Source organism: Thermobia domestica, chromosome 18 (assembly GCF_964235325.1).
Source record: "Thermobia domestica chromosome 18, izTheDome1.hap1.1, whole genome shotgun sequence".
In the NCBI taxonomy this organism is placed as follows: Eukaryota; Metazoa; Arthropoda; class Insecta; order Zygentoma; family Lepismatidae; genus Thermobia; species Thermobia domestica.
The window spans coordinates 60156372-60181238 of record NC_137471.1 but is presented as its reverse complement, the minus strand read 5'-3'; the positions used below and the strand labels follow the sequence as shown (position 1 = coordinate 60181238).

The 24867-nt window shown below is 35.1% G+C and overlaps 1 protein-coding gene across 1 annotated transcript in view; it reads left to right on the top strand.

The window, feature by feature from the left end:
* Window positions 1-11410, top strand: part of LOC145675893 (uncharacterized) — a 791086-nt gene extending 779676 nt beyond the window's left edge. The window contains exon 4 of the mRNA XM_081746687.1: window positions 7454-11410. Coding sequence (XP_081602813.1) covers window positions 7454-8574 — 1121 coding nt within the window. The 3' untranslated portion in view covers window positions 8575-11410. The remainder of the gene's footprint in view (window positions 1-7453) is intronic.
* The last annotated feature ends 13457 nt before the right edge of the window (window positions 11411-24867 follow it).

The following is a 24867-nucleotide window of genomic DNA, read 5'->3' as shown; positions in this document are numbered from 1 at the left end:
CCTCTGCAATTTATGTTAGAATATAGATTTTTGTGAGAGTAGAGAATGCACAAAAGATAGTTAGGCACATTAAACAACGTAAAACAAGTGACGATGTGAACAAGCAAATTATAATAACCAATATACTTTTTTGAAAAAGGAATATCGCAAACAAAAGAGGAAAATCAGTACACAACCAGAAAGCGATGAGAAGTAGTTATCTAACAGACAGACTCTTACTTCATTGGATGCAAGAGATGTAGCAGAAAAAATAAAAGTAGAAGTAAATCCTTTATTCCCATCGGAGCTATGTTCAGATCTCACATCTGGTTCAGAGCCTTCATTCTCCCAGGTAACTCTTTTGATAGAAGAAATCTCCAGTGAGAACGTAAATCAAGAAACAGATGTGAATGTTGTTTGGCAGTATCAGGGATTCAGGTGTGAAAACAAATTTCCTAACAATACAGAGAAAAACAATCATCATGCGAGCTCAAACATTTTTTTAGTTTCATTGGCTGACTTAAAAAAAGAAACGTTTTCCATTCAACCTGTTTATGTACAGGGTGTTCCGCGAGTAAACCGACAAACATTACATATGTGTTCATGACCTCAAGACAAGGAAACTAATTTTCAATCTTACGATTAATTAGTGGAATTAGTCGTATGGTGGCTACACTAAACAGAACAATCTTCAAACTTCAAATACGTGTTCAGGGGTCAATTTTCGTTAAACGAGGAGCCGTCAATATGTTTTTGTCCTCACTATGAAGGAGTGAGGGAGAAGAGCCAAATGCAGACATATGATTAATCTTTCTCTACATAGTCACCAAGCAAACAAACACTTTTCTTTAACCAGTCTTTCAGCTTCCACTATCCCTCTTTGTAGAAAGTGTCAAATTGGCTGAAAACCAGTCCTCCAGTGCAGCAAAGACCTCCACATCTAAAGAAAGACGTCGTCCTTTCAGAGGCTGTTTTGGAAACAAGAAGAAATCTTACGGCGCAATGTCAGATGAATATGGGGGATGGTGAAGTAATTGATACTTAGGCGTTGGGTAAGATACATGGTTTCCTGAGCTTTGTGGTCGGAGGCGTTGTCAACTAACAGGCGAACATCTTTGTTAGGATGCCACGGCGCTTTTCATTTAGACCATCGTGGAAGTTTTTCAAGAGACCTCTGTAATATGTCCCAGTCACATTATACCCGTAAGTTAGATAATCCGTAAGAATAACACCCTTGTAATTCCAGATAACTGAAAGCATGACCTTCTTAGAAGGCTGCAAACGGGCCTCTTTAGGAAGTGGAGAGCTGCTGTTTGCACTGTTTACTCATCACTTTAGTCTCTGGGTCAAAGTGATATACCCAACATTTATCCATTGGGTATCGAAAAAGTAATTCTCATTGGGTAGAGACAACACTTCCAATGCACAATCAGCGTGTTGCTGTTTTTGAAATGAAGTGAGTAACCCTGGAACTCACCGTGCAGACACATTGGATAGATGCAGGTGATCATGCAAGATAATGGGTGATATCAATAAAAATAAGTAACTACTCCTGAGAAGTCCTGCTCGAGAATCGGAGTAACTACACCTGGAGTAATCTCCTCCCTCAATTTCGTATCAATAAAACAAGCCACTACTCAGGTCTAGTCTGCTCCAGATTTATGGACGTTTACTCGCGCTTCCTCTGCACGTAGCACTGAGTCGTATCAACAAAAGAAGTGATTACTCATTTCTCCCATTCAAAGCGCAGTCATTTCGTTGTTTTTAACCTATGGCGTAGTATCTTAAAAGCCATGAAACGGGCAAGTAGCAACGATAGCTTCAATCAAAGTGCATTTGTGGATATTCTAAAAGAGTTTCCAGTGGTACTTTCAAAGTCACAGCTACCAGAAAGTAAACGAAGGAAAGCCGAAACTTTGAAGGTAATTACAGTGAAATGCAACGAAATATCAAATACATCTACGACTGAGACACAAATTCAAAAGAGAATCTTTAATATTCGAGCGAGAATAAAACAAAAATAAAAAAGAAGAAAAAATTATAAAAAAAACGGGAAAGAAAAAAGTAATACTGAAACCATGGGAATGAACCTATTTGAGCTGACGGATGTTGATTGGAATCCAGCAATATCAAGATTAACACGACAAGCGCATATCACGTGTTGTCCAAGGTCTTTGTAGATTGTTTGGCTTTAAGAACGAAATCAGACACTTGGCTCCTTTGTTTTCTTTTTAATAAAGTCCAGCCACCCACGTCATAAATCACGTCCATCTGATTGCGTTTTCCACACCATACGTGTCCCCTTTCGCCTTGACATAAACAAAATACATTCTCATGTATACACCCTTTCTATCAACGTTGAGTTGAGTTGATTATTCGTTTAACGTCCTTTTCAGTAGCGTGCCTATATGAGACAGAACCCACTGATTAACGTGGAATCCAAACCACATGAGCTCCTGCCGGGAATCGAACGCGGGTCTCCTATGCCAAAGGCATGTACGCTAACCGCTTAGCCACGAAATAGCTCTTCCTATTAACGTATTACTCTCCAAAATACTAGGTTTCTTTAATGCCACTTGTGTATAGTCAAGTGCTCCGATAGCACCCGGAAATGTATATTGTTCTTGCCACTCTGCCTTTGCTGTTTGTATATTACGCACACTTCCGGAAACAATCCATTTTCAGGTAGTCATAGACAGTACTTTGAGTCACACCAGAATCCCCTGACATTCCGACTTTGAATCCCGGATCACTCACGTAACGCAAGAAAACTAAGGGCACCGATTTCTCTGTAAATGGGGGGGGGAGGGCATTCAGATGCAGAAGGTATATATATCAGGATTTTAAGACAAATTGCACTCTAATTATGCCAAATATTGTATATTCATAAATACACTAGGGGGATCCACATGAGCTTTGGGGAGCCCGGGCCCCCACAGGATCGGCGCCCTTGAAGAAAACCCGCATCTTTTCATCATTACGTAGTCCACCACCCCGAATTTCGGTTGATTCTCCTTAAAAAATGTTGTGCTAATCACTACATTTTCTTTCATAAACTTATAATGCTTTTTGTAATCTCCATTTCCAACATTTCTATGCAGTTTATAAGTTTTTCTACGTAGTAAAACAATCATATACTCTGCCATATTTCGCACGGAGTCACCTATTTAGCTTGCTCCACAAATTTGGAGAAGTTACTAGCATCATAGAGGAGTCTTTGATTTTTATTGATATCAAACGCGTAGTACTTACTCGGCTCGAGAATAGAGGTGTGGTTACTTCAAAAGGGCGGGGCTTCTCCGAGGTCAGCCGAGACGACTAGTGCTCAGTTCTCTTTTTATTGATACCAATGCGAGTAACTACTTGAAAATTGGGCGTAATGAGTAACTTCTCCGTTTTATTGATATCATCCAATGGATACTCAGTCATGGGAAAGCTTCAACTCATTAACAATAGTTTTTATGGTTATTCGTCCGTCAACCATCATTAGGATTTCCACTTTTCCAATCATGTCGTCATCAATCGCTGAACACGGTCTTCCCTCTCTAGATTCGTCCTCCAAACTCATCCGTCCACATTTCAGCTGTTTCTTCCATGTTTTAATAGTGCTTACGGATGGGCACGTTTCATCACAAACAGTTTTCGTCTCTGCATACATATCATTGGCTTTCATTCCCCTTAGATAGAAGAACTTTTTAACCGCGCGATATTCTATTTTCCCTCTTCTACACTTTCACTCTTTCCAGACGCCATGTATTTTCGTACATAATTTACATGCAAATAGCTAAAAACATTTCCATACGATTGTAAAATTTTTTTGCCCGTTCCTCGTTTATATATATATATATGTTTGTGTGTGTGTGTGTGTGTTTTGCGTTGCACTACGCTCCGCAAAAACTTTCCGAAGGCTGGCACGGAATAAGATATTTGGATCTCAATGTGCGAAAATGTTTGTCTGACGTGAGAAGTGGTTGATAAAGTCTTATTACAAAGTTGGGACCAATTTTAATCAATTAGTGGAATTGGTTGTAGAGCAAGTGCTTTAGTTCCGATCTATCTTCGTAATTAGGAGTTTCCGACCAAAGTACCAAATAAACGTTTTTATTATATTTAGGTCCTGTACACACACGTAAGTTCGCCGTTTTGTTCCCGAAACACAAAATATTTATTATATATGTGCGTCGATTTCTGATCATTCTCTTTTCTTTTTCTTATTTGAAGAATATGCCTTTCCGATGGTTCCATATAATTTTCTGTAGGGTTTACAACGATAACGTTGTATATATAGTATTAGCAATCTGTGCCAGCTTATAAAAAAAGATTAGAGGCGAATTATTTGAGCAGTATTATATATAAAGAAAAGAAACACACATAGAGATATCGAGAGATTATTTTGTAATCGAAAAACTAGAAAAAGAGTTGTTGCTATGGAAACGTAGTAAATAAGTGTGTATGTATGTAGACATCTTGTTAAATATGCATAAAGTTGATTATGTACGCTTCTCACGGGTGAATATTAAAAATCAGCTAAGAAAGTGATAAAACGTATGAATTATTTTGAAGACTACTAAAATTGAATTTAGGAACCACCTTCTAGGTTTTGAGCTAGATTGTGAAACCCTTAAATGGATGCTGGGTTATTTAGAGCAAACTAACATATTTCTATGCGACCATACATTAGTGGTGAGTTTTTTCAGACAATTTTCTGAAAAGCGAATCAGATGATTTTCTACACATTTCATAAATATATATTTCATTAAGGAGTTCACTATATGGCATTATTTATTTGTTCTGGAAATATGGACGAGAAGTAGTAGTGAGTGGGAGTGAGTTTTTTTTTTTTTTTTATGGCGATTTTCTCAATAATGACACATTCGACATTGTTCATATTTTACAACTAAACACTTCATTAATAACATGATAATCTGTCAGAAATCTTTTGTTCTGAAAATACAGTTTTCGTCTCTGCACCAACAACGTCTGAGAGGAGATTCCTGATATCAAGATAAGACCAAAAGTATAGACAAACTTGGGTGTACAAATCGTCCCTTTCGGAGTTATAGGCTGTCGAGAACATGAAAAAGTAAACTTTCAAGATTCATAGCTCCAATACTATGGGAGCTATCCTAGTGGATTAAGACTTCATTTAGGAACTAGCACGTAGCCTATTCAAATATTCATATTTCAAAATCCTGCGGTACTTATGCAACTTGGTGAGTATTTCAAATTATATGCCAGTAGCCGAACTTCCTCTATAAAAATTGTTGCATGAATACCTTAAGATTCTGAAACGTGTATTTTTGGATAGCGCAAATATTGTTTACTAAGCGAAGTCTTGATCCTACTACAATAGGTCGCATACTTTTGGAGGTACGGATCTTTAAAGTTCGTTTTTCCACATTTTCGGCAGCCTATACCTCCATAAGAAAGCATTTGTGCAACCAGGTTGGTCTATACTTTTCGTCTTATTTGGTGTCAGGAATCACCTTCCAAAAGTAGTCAGTGTTGATTTGAATCGCCCTGTATTCGCGGGATAGTTGTTTTTTAAGTTATTTTTTTTTCTGGACAATTTTCTCAAAACTTACTCAGGGGATATTGTTCATTTTTCATTTAAAAGAAAATATCTCATTAATAACCCAATACTATGACATAGTTCGTTAGTTCTGGAACATGTGCGAGTAGTAGTTTATTCTTGAGAGTGAGTTCCTTTTTTGCAATTTTCTCAGAAAGGACTCGGCCGATTTTATTCATATTTCACAAATTAATATTTGAATATAAACCTGATACTATGGAATGATTCATTTGTCCTGAAAAGAATTGTAGGAGAAGCAGCTTATTCTTGTAAGTGATTTTTTTCTGACGATTTTCTCAAACATGACACAAACACCTTTGTTCATATTTCATAATTGAAAATTCCGTTTACAACCTGACAATATGGTATAATTTATTTGTGCTCGAAAGAAGGTACGAGGGGTAATTTTTCCTTGGGGCTGAGTTGCTTTCGGATGAATTTATCAAAAATGACTCAAATGAAATTGTTCATCTATTATAAAAAATGTTTACTTAATAATCTAATGCTATAGCATAGCTCGTTAGACCTGGAAAATGTACGAAAGGGTTCTTTCTTGTTTTCTTTTTTTTTCTTTCTTTAGACGATTTTCTAACAACCGACTCAGGCGATTCTGCTCATATCTCATAAAATAACAAATATTCCATTAGTAATTCCATAATTTTGCGTAAATTACTCTTTACCAATGAAATTACAAAGGAAGGTTTCTTTTTCAGATTACTTTTAGAAAAACGAATCAGGCGAGTTTTGCCACACTTCAAAAATGTTTCATTTATATTTCTATATACTTCGTAAACAACTTCCATGAGTATATCCACAAAGGGTAATTTACTCGTGGAATAATTTTTTGACAGTTTTTTTGAAATAAGACCTCTGCGATTTTCTTATTTTAATGCAAATATTTCATTCTGTTGTGGATAAATCTATAAGGTATAGTTTATATTTGAGGGTGAGTTCTCTTTGGGGGATTTTTTTTTTTGGAAAATCTTATAATTTTGTTCGTATTTCACAAGAAAATGTTTCACTAATTATTGTATTGTAACGTGATTTAGTTTCAAAAATGGAACGATAAAGTTTAGTGCGTGTTCCTGTATCATTTTCTTTACGGCCAAATTGGTTCTCGTCCAGTTGGTCCACTTTTATACAGAAAATTGTAAACCAGATCTCTCAGAAACCTAGTAGCAATTTATAACGGTAGAATGTCAATGTGAACAATAAGTTTTCATATGGTAATATGCAGGGTAGCCCAAAAGTAGGTATACAGTACCGTACTGCTCAGCTCATTGCGTTTTATATTATTTCTTATTGTTATGCATAAGTTAGACTAAGTTTCTTTATTATTTGTTCTTAATGTGTTTTTACTTACATCTTAAGCTCGGAAGAGCCGGGGAAAATAAATCCATAAACTAGATTGTTATACTTGATCAACGAAGGGTTGTAAATCTACTTTTGGGCCACCCTGTATGTGTAACGTTTTGTTATATATCGTTTGTTTATTAGAAGGGATTATCAATGAAAGCGAAGGATTAGTAATAAGAATGCAGAAGGAAACGCCAAAACATCGAGAAAATTCATGGACACAATGTTGTCCACCACGAAACCCCATGGTCTGAAATAAAACCACAAGTGAGATCTCTTTCACTAAACTCCTGTGACCAATTAAATGTATAAAACAGATTTAAAATGTAATATAAGTTTATATTCTTTATACATGCAATCCTATTTATCTGTAAGTGAATTGTCTCTCTGAATCAAAGGAGTACAATTTTAATCTTAATTTCAACGCAATTCTGAGCTAATTTGTAAAAGTTATAAATTTCAATTTTGATATTTAGTATCATGTGAAACTCCAACAATATGAACAAAAAAATCTTACACGCATTTAATCTTTTTTTTTCGTTTCAGGTTTCATCGTGGTAGCTGCCTGCGTAATGACGTTTGAAGCCAGGGATAGCGCTGCCAAGGTCGTCCCAGCGAGGTTCAAGGTCAAATCGAGTCCGCAGAAACCGTCTCATTCGGAGTCGGTTAGCGGCAAGCGAAGTATGAGTAGCCAGACCAAGTGGGACAACCTTGGCGTATTTCGAGTGGTTGGAGGCGGCGGCGATGCATCCTCAGGGGGAAACAGCAGCGTCTCCCCTGCCGTGACTGATGTCGGTCGGCGTGCCCTCACCGCCGCCTTCATCCAGTTCTCATGCGCCATCCAGGCTTCAGTCGATTCAACGAGTGATCGCAAGACTTCTCCTGGCCCTCCGAGAAGGAGTTTGCCCAAGTGCCCTTCGGCACCCAATTTAGCTGCTCTTTTCCCGACGGACCAGGAAGCAGCCCGTTCAACCCCGTCGAAACCTTGTACCCAGCTCTCCCGTCAACCAGTTGCTCAATACCATAACACCAAGTATCTCCTCCCTTGTCCTGTCCTACAGAGGCAAGCTCTCTCGATGGACAATCCAGCAGTACGCCCTCACGACAGCTCTTCACCAATCTTCCGGAGACCTCGGAAGAATCTCAGCCAGGAACGAGATTGCGATGTAGAATCTTTAGAGCTTGGAGCTAGTGCTAGTGTCATTCAAAGGACAGATTCTGAAGTTTCTATGGCCCTTGATTTACATATTCCAAACTGCCCAGTCACCCTGAAAGTTCACGATGAATCGCGATCCCCATCGCGACGTGGCGCTGGTAGCGGAACGACGCTTGAAAGAGGTTGGTCTGGAGCAAGTAGCAGAGATTCAAGACCAGCCAGCCCGTCCTCAAGAGCTACTACAGGGACTCGAAGTAGGACTTCTAATATCCAAGACACAGATTTAGCAACTCCCGTGTTGCATATTACGGAGGTACACGTCGAACCCCGAACTCCGCGTAGATTTGAAACTACACGCTCAGAAACTGCACGGCGGCATCTTTTTATACGACAAAAGCCAGTGGAGACGTCGGACTACGAACCTATGGACGAAATTATTACAGAAAATAAAGAATGCCAAACGTGTAGAGAGATGTCTCCGATTCGTAGATCGAGTCCTATCAACCAATAAACAATTTTTATTGACGAAAATCGATTTCTAATTCACGATGTAATAAGTGCTTTCTACAAACAATAAAAATGAGAAATTAAATCGCCGAATTTGAGGCGAAGTTCCAATATTGTTGTTGATAATATATTTAATTTGGACCTTTGTTCTTGGAAAGTGTTTGTATAGTTTATAAACATGTTAAACTGTTCGGTTTGTATGTGTATTTGTAATCTATTTATGATGTGCGGGTAAGCGTTATACCAGTGGAAGGGGAAGCACAACATTTGGAAGGTATATAAACATAGGAATGGAAATGGCGATACGCACATGTACCTATTTCCCACAAGTAAACGTAATATTTATCTGTTATTTTTGAGATGTAATCTCTTACTTTACTCTTAGCTGTTACGCGTCGCTGTGTATATTTTGTGTAAGGTGTGAATTTGGCTTAGGTTCGCAAATCTTTTTACAGCTGTTTTAAGTGTTTGATTATTGTAGTGTGGTGAAGCTAATTATGTTAAATGGTACATATATATTGTTTTTGTTAGCTGATCTCATAGTACATAAAATCTTTCAATATTTGTACTTCATACTGGAATGATGGTATTCAAGAAACATTATATTTGTTGTTGTTGCCTTCTATTTTGGTTGGAGACCATGGAATTCCAAAGAGAATGTTTGCAGTTTAAGCCTCCTTCCAGCAGAGTGTGTTCCCTGTGTGATACATTAAGCAGCCTAAATTGTCCTGTGTGATACATTAAGCAACCTATATTGTGTCTTGTCTATATTAAAAGACCTGCAAGTAAAAGGAAGTGCACTTTTCTTACTTGTAAGCAAGTTACAATAATTATAATTACTTCTCACACAATGCAATTATGATTCAGAAATTTCAAATAAAATACGTAGAACGTATATCATCGTTCAAAATATATTGGCTTTGTTTAATTTTTAGTTACACTAATCGACAAAAAAATCTCTGGTACATGGGAGAAAGTACCTGATTGTAATAGAGCTTTTTACGTAGAATTCACATATGTAATCAGTTTCCTCCATTCCCTACCTTTTTCCCGTGACAACCACATAACCTTGAAAAATGGGTTATTTTCAGAAATTTGTTATTTATGTGCACATAATTACATTAATTTCCATGGTAATTACAACATAAGCACGTTTGTTCCTAATTAGATTCGCAATGAAACACACTTTACAATGATGTATACATTGTGCCCTCATTTTTTATATGAGAGAAATTCTAGAAAGACTTTTGGGAAATTCCCTCTAAAAAGTACTTAGTAAGGATTTTTTTTCGTCTCATATCATCACTCGTATAGTGACACAGAAAGAGAAATTGCACCAAAAAATAGATTGATGCCTACTTAATAAATAATGTTAATTTCATATGAATCACATTATTGTACCTTGAGATATAAATACATAATTGTTTCTATTGCTAAACTAACCTTAACTAAAGTTGACGCATACACTTTGCCAAAGAAGTGTTAAGTGCTAACAAATGAACACTTGCCTTAACCAAAATGTTTTAGTTGTAAACTTTCCTCTGTGTTTGGCTTCTAGAATATTCTCTTGAGCGTTCAACAGTAATTTGCTAGCATTTGCGAACTTTACTGCCCTTGGTACCTCTTCTCAATGGCGGAGATGTATAGATGAAAACGTTTCCCACTTTCATCACTACTGGTAACGGCATCTAGAGTCTCAGGGAAAAAATCCAGCTGGGAGTCTAGGAAGTAGACTTTTAGTGACACGTTTCAACCCATTTCTTTGAATGCTTGTAGGAAATCAGTCTCATTTTCACGGTAGTTTGAGGCTTTATGGTTTCCTTTAAAAAATCTGTTAAACTTTTGAATGAACACCAACCTGCTTTTCCAACCGAAGTCAAGAGATCCTCATATTTTTGTGTCGAATCAAACATCTTATTTGGGGGGTTACCAAAATCCCTTCCTTGATTTTAGCGTCACTAACCAGAGGAAAGTTTTCCTTCAGGTAACAAAATCATGCATTACTTTTGTCCATTGCCTTTAGAAAAGTTTTGAGTAGCTCTAACTTTATATGAAAAGGGGATAAAATTATCCTACCAGTACTCACCAGTGAGGGATAAACAACATTCTTCTGCCCATTTCTGCTAATACCTAGGTACAAGCTTTGGCCATTAGTTCTTGATATGATGTTGCACTTTGTTTCTGCTGTCCTGTTCGCACAGGAAACAACAACATTTCTCATAACCAATCTGCAAACCCATTATCAAAGAAATGACTTTTAATGACAGCAAACGGTGCACTTGTATTTTTCATAGTGAATTCTTTCTAACAATATTTTGATGTTTTTATAGGTTTCCTTCATATTAGTTGCGTAAGTCAAAGGCAATGAAGGAAATTCGTTTTCATTGTGCTAAAAGGATTGTCTTTACAGTAGTTTTTGAAGAGTCAATAAACACTCTCCACTCTGTACTTACATGTTCATGTCCGAGTGTTTCCATGACAGCACAAAAATTGTAACAATAAACCGAGTCATTTCTTTAGAATAGTAGTTCTGAAACTCTGCATGACAGTTTCGAAAAACACACACTTTAGTTTCATGATGGAGCAGATTCCAGTCTTTAAGTCTAGAAGCAAGAAGTTCAGCGTCTATTTTGGAGAGTTTTAAATCCCGAACAAGGTTGTTTAGTTCATCCTGAGTTATCACATGGGGCTCGAATGTAGATGTGCTTCCTATATATCGTACACCCGGTGGAAGGGTGTTACAATTCAAAAACTAGAAAGTTTATCATCGCTCAAAAGAGAATAAAGAGAGAAGCGACCTGGTGGTATTTTTGCATAAATGTAACTAAACAAATTAACCCTTAAGTGGCAGGAATACCAGGATTCTAGGGATCGATTTTGATAGAATATTCTATCAAAATCGATCCCTAGAATCCTGGTATTCCTGCCACTTAAAGGGTTCAATTTGTTCTAGTTACATTTATGACCCACAAATACCACCAGGTGGCTTCTCTCTTTATTCTCTTGAGTAATGCCAGATCATTCACAGTAAGATAAGCTGTTCTAGTATTCTGCATTGTGTGGAACTGGCCTAATCGCTGATGGCAAAGTGGGGTACTGCACTGTGTGCTTAGATTTACTGGTTGTTCCTTTTATCTATGTCATAGAAAAGTAGCAGTCTGAAGAATAATGCTTTGGTTCCTTCCAGATCATGGGTAAGCCGAAGTTCATGTTCCGTTCACCATTTGCCCATCCAGTCAGACGTTTCATCAAGTACAATAAATGTGGTGAGGAGCCCAGTTCTTATCTTGGTGTTTTAAAATCTGATCTTGGTCACCTACGCTGCAATCAAAATATAACTGTTGACACTTCCTCAAAAGTGGAGTGAAATACAGACGTTGTGATTTAAACGTCAGCTCCCCATATACATAACAGAAATTGCCTGGGTGATTTACACATTTCCTCTGCATCTTGCATCCTGTACGGTATCACACACATACACACACGATCCTTCACTTAAACAATTCACAAAGCAGCACAGAACGTAATCTAACTCAGTGCATCGCCACTCAATACTGTCTTGTCTTGAAAGTGATAATGGAATTCAGCGAATTAATTTTCTTGCTTTTTTTTTTAGATATTTTAATTCACTGTTGGAAGGTCAAAATCGTAAAAGTCAACTAATTTTCCACAGAAAGCATTGTGTGTGTTTGTGCCTGCGTGTCCGTGTACGTGCCGACTACAAAACATCAAAGTTAGGTTTCTGTCTTTTCTAAACGCCTTGAATTTAAATCTGTAAATAGAAACAACTATTTATGTATCTAGGCAGAATAATACGATTCAAATGGAATTAACATGATTTATTAAGTAGACATAAGTCTATTTTTTTTTTTTTGGTGCAATTTTCTTTTCTGTATCTATACGAATAGTGACATGGGACAAAAAAATCTTGTTAACTACTTTTTGGAGAGAATTTCTCTTATATAAAAAAATTACGACACTGTGTATACATGATGTAAATTGTATTTCATTGCAAATATAATGAGGTATAAATCGTATGTTTATTGTAATTATCGTGGAAGTCAGATGTAATTATCTGCACGACAAATCAAATTTCTCAAAATAACTCATTTTCAAGGTCGCGTTGGTGCCAATGGGAAAATGGTGGGGGGATGGAGGAAGACTGATTCTAATTTGAATGCACGTGGGAAGATATATTAGAATCAGGTATTCTTATTTGTGTGCCAAAATCGTGTTGACTAGTGTTATAGATCCACCCTGCCACCTATGAACCTCCTCAAATATGAACTGTTATCATCCTTATTCGAAAAATTTAACACGCTTGTTACAAATCGTTTCAAAACACCAAATTGTTTAAGAGTAACAAGGTGTTACTCTGTTCTTGCTCAGTAGGAAACACTTGTGAGACCAAAACATTTCTTATTTGAAAGAACACTTTTTAATACCAAAGGATTTACAACTAGAATATATTATGTGATGAGAGTTCAATTCACGCTATAAACCATCATTGTTTTTTCTGAAGAAACGAATAATAAAATATCAATCCAATTTACACGGTTAGAAGCCTCTCCTAGATTAATAAATACATATAACTCTGTCAATTTTTCTATAAATCTTTCACCGATCACAATTAGTAATCCAATTTCATCTCTTGTGCCCTTACCTCTCCTGAAAACGAGTTGTTCCTCCTCAACTTTTTTATTTGCTCTTCCATACAACCTTCTGTTCTGAATTCAAAGCAAATTTTAGCTGCTTGAGATACGAGACAAATAGTTCTATAATCTTTACCTCTCTTTGGGTTCGATTTCTTAGTAGTTGGTATCATGATTATTGTCAGGAAAATTTGGGGCCAGTCTCCTGTTTCACATGTTTCGTTATAGAGTCGGAACAATTCTTTTTTTGCCCTTGTCCCCCATATTCTTAATGGTATATTATCTATCCTGGTTGCCTTTACATTCTCAATCTCTGGTATAGGTTTTCCAAACCCACCACGAAGAATACTGAACCCTTTAATATCCTCGCCTAGTTCAATTGCTACTTTAACAGTAGAAAATTATCGGTAAATACTATTGAAATTTGCCAGACCACCAAGCGGTTAGGGTCGAAAAAAGATAAGATTAGAACTTGGTAAATAAATATTAACTTCCTTCAATTTTTTTTATTATTTTTTATTTTTTATTTTATTTATTTATTTTTTTTTGGTTGCCGGGTAATCTATACATGGTTTAATTCTCGCACTGAAGTTCTATTTGAAATTAAAAATCCATTGAAATTGTATTCGAAAGAAATTAAAACGACGTTAAGTCACTCATCAAACAAGGAGATAAATCAGGAGACAAACGTATCACTCACTGTGTACTTGGTCAGAGGCTGAGAACATAGCCTTTCTCCAATTTTCATGAGTCGCGTATTTTTTTTTTTTAATACTAACCAGGAACTGTAATGGCCAACAGCAAAAAGTATACAATAATTTAGATTCTTTTTCAATTTTTAATTTTAAAATATTTAAGTTTCATACTTGTAGTTCTTCTATTGTTCGCTTGTTTCTGTTGTACTAGAGGAGAAACATCTCCTCCAGTTCCTTTCAAGGCGGCAACGTACCAAGAACTCACGAAACGTTGCCACGTTGGACCGCAATGGACATACGTTGGATTCAGAAGGATGCTGAACGAACATCTCCAGAAACGATAGATTAATGTAAAAGTGATTTCAGAAAATTCTTGAAACAATAAAAAAAAATGGTAAAATAAATGATAATATTCAAATTATATTTAAGTTTCATTATTAATATAATTATAATAATAATCGTTGTTATTAAAAATATTGATATATTCCAATACTAGTTTCAGAAAAATGCAGTATTTTAAAAATATCATTTGATTGAGCAAAACAAAATTGTTTTGGTTGTACTGCTTGTAGGCCCAAACTGCGCTGAAAGCCAACTTATTTGCCATTGATTATTAGTTGAACTCTTGGCCGGGAGGAAAAAAATAAACAATCAATATAATGTAGTAGCTTATGAAATATGAACAAAATAACTCAAGCTGCTTATCAGAATAGAGCACAACTTAATCTCACTTTAATCTAACAAAATCTGGAAATTTCCAGACTTCCGGATTTCAAGCAACGCTCTCGATTTTTGGAGATGATTGTGTTTGCAAATTAAGGTAAAATTGTAAAGAGTCTGTGACGTGCCCTTGCATACTACAGATTCATGTTCCTTTATGTTGGGATATTTACAAACAGCAAAATACAATGATAAAAAACCCTCCATACTATTACATATCTTTTCATTATTTCATTGCGTCACGTTTTACCTTCCTTACAGTTTAGTAAGTATTTGTTTTGCATTAATTTTTATTATCTTCAGTATATTAACCAGCTTTACATGGGAAGTCTAACTTCATGGAAAATATTTGAAAGATATATGTAAACTGTCTTTCTTCCTTTAGATTTTGTATTTGAATTCAACGATAATAATAATAATAATAATAATAATAATAATAATAATAATAATAATAATAATAATAATAATAATAATAATAATAATAATAATAATAATAATAATTCGATCAAAGTGTTCTTTTATTTAATAATTCTAAGCTGTCGGCACTGATGGTCATGTGAGCTCGTTACGTATGAAGGATGGCGTCCTTCGGCGAGCACACTATCCACGGAAAAGGGAGGAAGTAAAGGGCCTCGGAACTATATGTGAGGTACCACCCAGCATTTGAGGGGTGTGAATGAGGAAAACCTCATTCAGAATTGCTGGCCTAACAAGCGTTTTACACTTTATCGACGGAGTGGCTGCACCGGGAATCGAACCCCGGGACAGCTCGTACCGAAGGAAAGAGCGTAAGTCATTTACACGGGGCCACTCTGTTCAAGAATTCATTTCAAATAGCAATGTCGTATTCTTTGTAGAAAAAAATGTTAACACTCATTGCCTACTCAGGATACATGTTTTAATCTAAGCGTAATGAAAAAAACTCAGGTCCTTCAAAGTGTTAGCTGTTAAAAAAATATAAAGTTGAGAATATCTTTGTTTGGTATAAATTAGGAATCTTGTACCTTACAATACACATTTTAAGAAAACGAAATTATGAAAACCAGCCCGAACAAAGCGCTAACTATTATTTTCAAACATTCATTAATTTTGTCAAAAGTTTATTAAATTTTTGAACCTAGTCTCCCCTTAGGATACGCATTGCACTGAACTGGATATTATAGTAACCCATCTCGAATCAAGGCTAAGTATATTTTCACGTTTATTGGAAACAATTCTGCTGTTTATCTGGTGTGACAGCGTTGATTTGAATGTGGAATAAACATTATAGAAATTGTCTCTCTTCACTCCTTTAGAAGCAAATATTTGTTTGAAAACACTTGGATATACGTCAACTTAATTTTAACACGAAATTCTATTTATGGAGTTTCATCGGCCTAACTTCAAGGTCTCAGGGAAGATGCTACTTTTAGCATTAATTTGGAACTCTTTCCCCTGATAGGATACGCATTTTAATGGTAGGAACAATTTTTTAAAAAAAAACTGATCAGGCAAAGAATTAAGTGCGTTCAAAAATACATTTTAAACGGTTTATCCTTTTCTCTGTGATGAAGAGACAGACATTTTGGATGTTATCTACTGCATAGGCTATATTGAGAAAACATACAGTGTGTATATAAGAATAGGCCCGTTGAGTAGCTCAAAATCGGAATTTCATGAAATGTTTGGGAACAGGTCCACTTGTTTTTGATGAGTATATACAGTAGAAACTCGATTAACCGTCACTCTTTTAACCGTCACTCTCTGTTATCCGTCACTGCTCCGGACAGTACTATACTTTAAATGTGCTGTAATTAACGCCGTGCGCCGTGCAGAGCACGGAATAAAGTGTAAGCGAAATGGACTGAAATAATCATGCGTCACTTCCGGTCATGCAAGTTTCCACACAAAACTTGGTACAGTACTGAAACCCGTATGGAGAAAAGCGTGGACTTGAAACACTCAAGATGCCAGAAATTAAATTCCAAACTGTTATGAATTATTTTCAAGACGAACCTATATTACTGTAACATGGAAGGAATACGGTTTACTCTGGTCCTGTTCAATCATTATAAGTATTATTCACTTGTATAAGGTTATTTATTTCTTCCAGAACCTTTTAAATCTACTTACTGTAGAGGATTATAACGATATTTTTGTTATCCGTCTATTCGCTTAACCGTCATGGTCCCGGTCCCGAGGGTGACGGTTAATCGAGTTTCTACTGTACATGGACTTTCATCTGCCTAACTTCAGGGGCCCGTAAGATTTTTTTTTAATAAATTTTGCTCCTCCCTCCTTTAGGATACGTATTTTAAAAGTCCAAAATATTCTATATCTCCTACAGCGCCCTAAAGTGTGACAAGCCAACGATATGAATTTATAGAAAGGATAATTAAGTATTCAGCTTTATATAAGATTATACAACATTAATTTTCTCGTTAGCCTATTCAAAAAGTAGTTATGTTACATGAAATATTAACAAGATATTTGTAAGAATCATAATTGAACTCCGTATCTCCCTGAGTTCCTCTCTGTTATTGTAATTCTTTGTATTTTTTTTTTGTTTTTTTTGTTTTACTTATTGGTCGCAGTTATACCTCAGGTTCTACGTGATATATACCAGAGATGAATATGATTGCCATAGACAAGACTATTTAAAACGCAACGAATGGACAATGTTTTTAAAAGGTAATGACCGAAGTGATGTCGTAACTGACTGAGGAAAGTGAAAGAAGTAAAAGTCCTAATCAATTGAGTCATTAAATTTAAGAACTTTTTTTGTACATTTTTTTAAAAATAATGTGTTTCTTTTCTATTGTTAATACCTAATTACAGCTAACGTATCCAAGTTAATGTAAGTTAAGTTGTTTATTTTACATTTTGTAAATGTTATTTCCCTTCCCATTAGGTGTAGAAATTCAAATTGTGCAATAAAAACTTGATTTTTCCTCTAAGGTTTGTAAAGTGGACAAGAGACATTTTGTAATTTGGCAAACTCAATTGAGATCTTAGAGCCTCGATATCAACTAGACAATTACGACTCCCATAAGATACCTTCAGATTACTCAAATCTTTATGCGGAAATATTGATAACTTTAACACAGAAATAATACTACTGCATTTAGGAGTCGAATTCAAGTTTGGCCTAAAACGATGTTCTTATGTTCACCAATCCGCTTCCAACGGCGCTGCCAACACTGTGATGTTGAAGTTATGCTATAGCATACATGCTTTCGTCTCACTAAGGAAACCTTGTCAACGCGCAGCAATATTGTATTTGCTCGCTGAAAACTCAATTTCTCACAGGAAATTTGGCAACAGCGCATTGTGACCTCATTGTTATACTCCAAAAGCCAAGTTGGTTCTCTCGTAGTATAGTTCTGTATTGGGCCACTCCCGATATACACACACCATTAATTTAAAAGAAATTTCAATCAAATTCCCTCAAAGAAATGAACTGCTAAAGACATGCTTAATTATGATCATTCTTATGGTTAACACGATACGGTTTGGAGTATTTTAGTTAGCTAATAGAAACATAAAGTATTGTGTGAGAAAATAATTGCATATTTCTCTCTTCTATTTAGACTGCAAATTTGTTTCTTCTAACGTCGTCTATGAAGCTAAAATATTTATTGTCTTATCTTTAACATGCTGTTTTTTTATAATTGTGTGAATATGACAATCATGTTTTCTATATATACAATAAATATGTATTTGAGTTAATAGCATTTGTTTGAGTGTCTGTGATAAATTTTGTGTGTATAAACATTTTTTGTCAGTAAATATTATTTAAAAAATGAAGAACAATTGCAATATGACTATATATGCGTGTATATATTTCAATTATGTAATTTGATTTGTTCCTTTTATTACCATTTGACATCCCATCACATATACGATGTGCTGTGTCATACCCATACACCCGTTTTTACACGCCCCTCTGAGAGGTTCGTACTTCATTAGGACTGCTTTTATTTTCTTCTTTTACTTTGAGAGGTTTAAGGAAGGATTCAGACCACTTTTGTTGGCTGGTTAAGCACGTGCATAGCTATGATATCACATTTAAACATCTGTTTATCAGAACTACAGATGTTTCGCATGTCATTACATATATTCGAGTATTTCAGTGTCAAAATACGAACAAAGGCATGTTTCAGGAAAACTTTACAGATATAAGGTTCATAGTGCCTGACCATACATAACAAAATGTCCCTTAAAAATCCAGCTCTCTTCAACACTCTAATTACTTATTATTATTATTATTATTATTATTATTATTATTATTATTATTATTATTATTATTATTATTATTATTATTATTATTATTATTATTATTAAAGTATTCTGTTTGTTGGTAGGATCTGGGACTAATGAGTTTCTTTATTGTTATTTATTATTATTATTATTATTATTATTATTATTATTATTATTATTATTATTATTATTATTATTATTATTATTATTATTATTATTTTGCGTTTGAGCCTGGAAATCTTTCTTGTACGTTTTAGGATCTTCAGCCTTCTCTTTTTACTTTCATATTTTCTTATATTTTTCTAATCACTTATCATTTTTGTTCTTACTCTTCCTATTCCTTGCTTTTCTTCCATCTTTTCTTCTATAGCGGCATGAAGAAGATAATTTCTTCGCCAGATGTGTTCAATCCAATCGGCCTTTCTACAAAGGATACTGGTGCAAATGTGTTGCAAGACTGTAAGTAGGTAGTTTTTGTGAACGAAGTGCGTGTTGTTTGCTGATTTTCTGTGACTTTGTGAAACTCTGTTTTTGTAAGAAGCATTTTTTCTTCCTCTCAGCTACAGGCGTTGTGTATAATTTGGAAGCTGGTACAGGAGAAGCGACTGAAATTATTCTAATTTGAGTGATTGGCATGGTTATTTATATGAACGTTTGGCAGGGTTATTTTAGAAGTATTTGTATGCAGTTCCTTCGTTAGATAATACAACAACATCTCTTTGAAAATAATTATGGCGTTTCTGTTCCAAAAGCCCATTCTACAGATTGTGGAGGTATTTAACACTGATTAAGATATCGAAAGTGTCGGTTGGCAAGCAGGCGTAATATAGGAGGATGATGTGTGATGATGATGATGAAATTATTGAAGCACATATGTTCGATCAAGAAAATGGGGTCGCAGAGTCTGACGACCTTGCTCAACTATCAACCAGTGCGCAACAATTCCTACATCAAATTTTGGATCGCCTAACAGGATTAATCATTTGTTCACGTCATTAACTATTTAAAAAATTGCAATACAGTATAATTTGGCACATGAGGTACAATAGGACAGGAATATATTTAAACGTAGAATATTTTCGGAGCAGCAGGAGCCGGTCCAAGGGGCGCAAAAGTTGCCGGCAGGAATTTTTGGAAGTAAATTTTCCGAATTATCTCAAATTTCTCTTCTCATGTATATCACGCTCGCATATACAAGATACCACCTGAAAGCTTCTCTTGTTGCAAAAAGTATGACGTATGAATCGTGCTACTAGGATCATAGTGCTGTGGTTAAAAAGTTGTATTTCAGCATGTATTTCTTCACTATCTTTTCATGGATTTTAGATCTTCAAACAGGATTGAAAAATAAATTTTCTCCTCGTAACTATTCAAGAAACTGGAATATGATTTGGCATGTGACTTACGAAAGAAGAGGAATATATTCAAAGTAGACTTTATTCGGATACTTTCGGCCAAGGCCGGTACAAGGGTCGCTCCACTTCAAAGAAGAGAAATTTCCCGAATTACCTTAAACATTCCTTTTAGTATATGTCATAGACTTAAGAATTTATTTCTATTTGAAAACTTGTTTTGTTCTGGAAAGAACAAAATATGAACGACGATGCTTGAATTGAGTTGTGCTGAAGTAGTAGAAACTTAACCGAAAATCAACATTTTCAATCTGGGATTGTACCACAATAAAGTTTATCATTATTGTCACAACGATCTTTTGATATTTAAAATCTGTTATTCAGGAATGACTGCTGGGGTTTGCAGACTTATGTAATCCCGCTTAATTGGTTGATTGATTTTTACTGTTTCGTTAGAACTTCAACAGCAAAGATTTTGATCACAATTACGGGAAGGTTAGTAGCCAATACATATTTCCTGTAATAAAAGAACTCAGGAAATAAGAACAATTATGAAAAGTGAGACATCTATGCAAAAAAATGTAGGTTCAATGAAGTGAAAGAAAAAATAATGTTAAAAAATTAAAATACAGGTGATCGGAAAGCTAGTATACAAAAGTATACTAACAAAAATAACTGGAACTATAGTATAGTAATACTAATAGTACTAGTAATAGTAATAGTAACGGAACTCGACCGTGGCTATAGTTAGCGTACTCTTTTCGCACAGAAAACCCTGGTTCAATTCGTCATAATATCTCACGACTTTCTGACCCCATATTAAGCTGTAGATCAACATTCCATACAGCCTCGGTGCTGAACAGAACGCTAAATTCAAAATCTACGAACCAATCGAGGACAATATGGCCACTACATACCAGGTTATCCTCGAAACCCTGCCTAGTATTGTTCAACAGTAGAAGTTTCCCTCAAGTTTGGCAGTCCCGAAATTTTTCTGATGGCTGTGTATTTCGGAGATGTTGCAAGAATGTGCTGAATATAATTAGTGAGCCGAAACAAGCCTTCACAATACAGATGATTACAACTACACACTGAACAGAAAGTGACATAAGAATGCCCAATACGTAAGCACACCAGACAAATTTCATCTTGACGGCTTCTACATAACAACGTATGTCGAAATGCTCATAATATGTTTTAGAGAATGCGAAATAATTGTTGCAAGCATTGCTCTTTCAAAATCACCTCTTGTCATCTCTTTTAGGCTAAAATTCACAATAATTAGAAGTAAACTCCAAAATAAATTCTACAAGAGTTATTAGCCTTTAATGCGGAAAAGACGTGTAAAGATGATACATGTCCTCCACATGATACATGTGAGCAATATATCTTATTGAGCTGTATAAAACAATATGCAAGAATGTAAAAGTTCCCGTTTAGGTTTTGAGAGTTAATAAACGCGATTGTTTTTCCATATAAACCTATTTAAAATGTTCGCTGTATAACGAAATACTTTAGTTTGTATAATATTTACCTGTACCGTGGGCAAAAAGTGCTCATAAATATGTAATATACTTAGTGGAATGTTCATTTTAAATTAACAGAAAAGAAGAATGTTTTTAATATATGTAAGAGATTATTATGGGATAGTTATGGCTATGTACATGTTATGTGTTGACCTAGTCAAGTAAATTTATGTATTTTACGGTCTTAAAAACAATATTTAAGACATATCAAGCAATAAAGGTGAGACTAATAATCTTTGAATATCTGAGTTGATTTGTGCATAAAGAAAAGTAATTATCGCTTCGTAACTGATATTTTACACGACGAACCAGGTTGACGACGCTTTTCTATAGAGTCGTTATAAAAATTTGGTGCCGGAACCCGGGACTTTTGAAAATTCAGTTCCCGAAGAAGGAAAGTAGGGCTGAATTTACTTGGATATTACCATTTATGAATACGAACTTAACCGTATTACGAAGCGGTAAGGTCATCAAACGAAAAATGGATAGTGAAATAGTGCAAAAGGAATCTAATACCAGTAATCCAGGTGAAATTAGTGCAACACCAAGTTTGTCATCTGAGGATCGACTTTTGTTAGCTGTGCAGCAACAAATTATGCAAATGACGACTGAGATAAAACAAACCATGGAACAGAAGCTCAATGAATCTAACACAAACATGGAACAGAAGTTCTATGAAGCTAACCAGACCATGGAACAGAAGTTCTATGAAGCTAACCAGACCATGGAAAAGAAGATAGAACTGAAATTTAACGAAGCTAGCAAGCAGTATGAAGAATTAAGTAAACGAATAGAACGGATAGAACTGAAATCAGACGATACGAAACAAACAATCGTCCAGGTGATGAACGACATATCCTCGCAGTTTGAAGAGAAGTTAAAAAGGTTAGCCGATGAGTGTCAAGAAAAGCACGATCATCAAAATCATGAAATCTGTGCTGTAAAAAAGGATTTAACGTTAATAGAATCTTCCGTTAAACATCAAAAGATCCAGTTGGCTACTATGCAGGAAGAAATTAAAACGTTACAGGCTAGAGATAACATTTATCGCAATAATCTGGGCAGTGATCGCTTCGAGTTTCCCCAATCACCGGATATAAATACGCCTTCGCCGGAATCTGAGGAGGATATTATATTAGAGGAAAATTGTCCGAAGATCACTGATGAACGAAATATAAATGGTATCATGACACAGCACGCTACGGACCGGAACAATCACACCACAAGAACAAGGAGTGAGAAAAGAAAGGTAAAGTTAAGTGTCAAGATGAGCGAAATCAAAGCCATGAGTAAATTTAGTGGTAAGTGCAATGAAAATGCTAGTTCTTTCTTAGAGAAGTTCCAAGACGAATGCAGTATAATGTCTATCGACCGATCACAATACATGAAATTAATACCCCATGTATTACTCCCACCTTGTTCCTTATGGTTTAAGGCAATACGTGATCACATTAGTACATATGAGGAATTTAAAGCGGCATTGATCGCGAATTACGAAAATGACTTTTTGCTGGCAAACAGAGATGCCACTCTTAGAAATCAACATTTCAATCCTCGATTGCACAAATCTATTGTAGAGTTTGTTATAAATGTCTATAATGAATTAAAGGTCGTTAATCCCTTGCAATCGGAATCAAGAATAATTGCATCGATTCGCAATTTGCTTCCATTTAAATTACAGCAGATCTTATTTTCCACACAGTGTATGAGTTTCAGTCATTTATTAATGCTTGTACAATGCTACGAAACTCAATACCATGCTATGAATCTAACACAATCAGGAATGGGTAAAAATAAGAATAATTCAGATCATTTGGTCCCTGTTCGGAATTTAAATATCCGAAGTGTGAATAATAATGAACCGAACCTAAGACGAGTATACTCTAGCAATCAAAATGAACAAAATAGACAAGGTTATGTAGGGAATCCGCCTAACCTAATTAATCGTAATAATTCCTATGTTAGACCATATAGTCAAAATAGGTTTAAAAATAGACGAAATGTATGGAGAAATTCCACCAACGCAGCGAACTACGTGGATAGAAGTAATGGAAGGATAAGAGATGGCACTTCACATCAAGATCCAGGTATTGAAGTAATTTCTGTACAAAACAACAATACAGGACATAATCATGATTGTGCTGTACAGTGTACCCTATTGGAACCCTACTCGAGTATGAATTTAAACTAATTGCGGCTGATATGGTAGGGGTTAAACCCATGTCAGCTGTAGGTTCTCATGAGCATTTGTCTAAAAATTTAAGCGATAATTTCTATGAACATTTATCTTCCAATTTACCGGTTCATGCTAATTATGAAAATGATCTTTCCTATGACGTTTCTGTAAAATAAATTTATTTACTTCCATTTGATTATTCAAACGTAGGTTATGTTTAATTTTTATTCTTTCTTATTAATGTGAAGAATCATAATTCAATTTATAATTAGTTAAAGACAAAAATTATTTTATATCAGATTGATTTGTGTTTAATTATCAAAGATTATGTTAAGAATAAGATCCATTCTATAAAATCAATTATTCAATGACTACCTTGAGTGAAATTCTTCTTTATTTTGGACATCTTAGTGCTACTATGTATACATTACAATTGCAACATCTAACTTATTTGTTATACAATGCGCCCGAAAAGAACAAATATCATTTGTCACATCATCGTTTGTAATAATGATCGAAACTAGTAATCTTGATAATTTGTGTTTCACCCTCGTTAATTATATTCCTAAGCGACGATGTTTTTTAATGATAAAGATTAAATAATAATGTAATAAAAGAGAAATATTAATGAAATCAAAGATTTATTGTAAATGTATTTATGTGAATGATAATAACTAATATTTTATATATATATGAGGGATAACCAAAAAAAAAAATAGTGAAGATATATACGAGGTGTGATCAAAATATAAAGAACATATGTAATGTACGAACATTAATCTAATCAGACCAGTGGTTCTTGAATATAAAAGCCAAGCCTACTCATGACTTTTATATTCAGTCCCTTTGGCGGGCGACATTTTCTATAACGAAATACTTTAGTTTGTATAATATTTACCTGTACCGTGGGCAAAAAGTGCTCATAAATATGTAATAT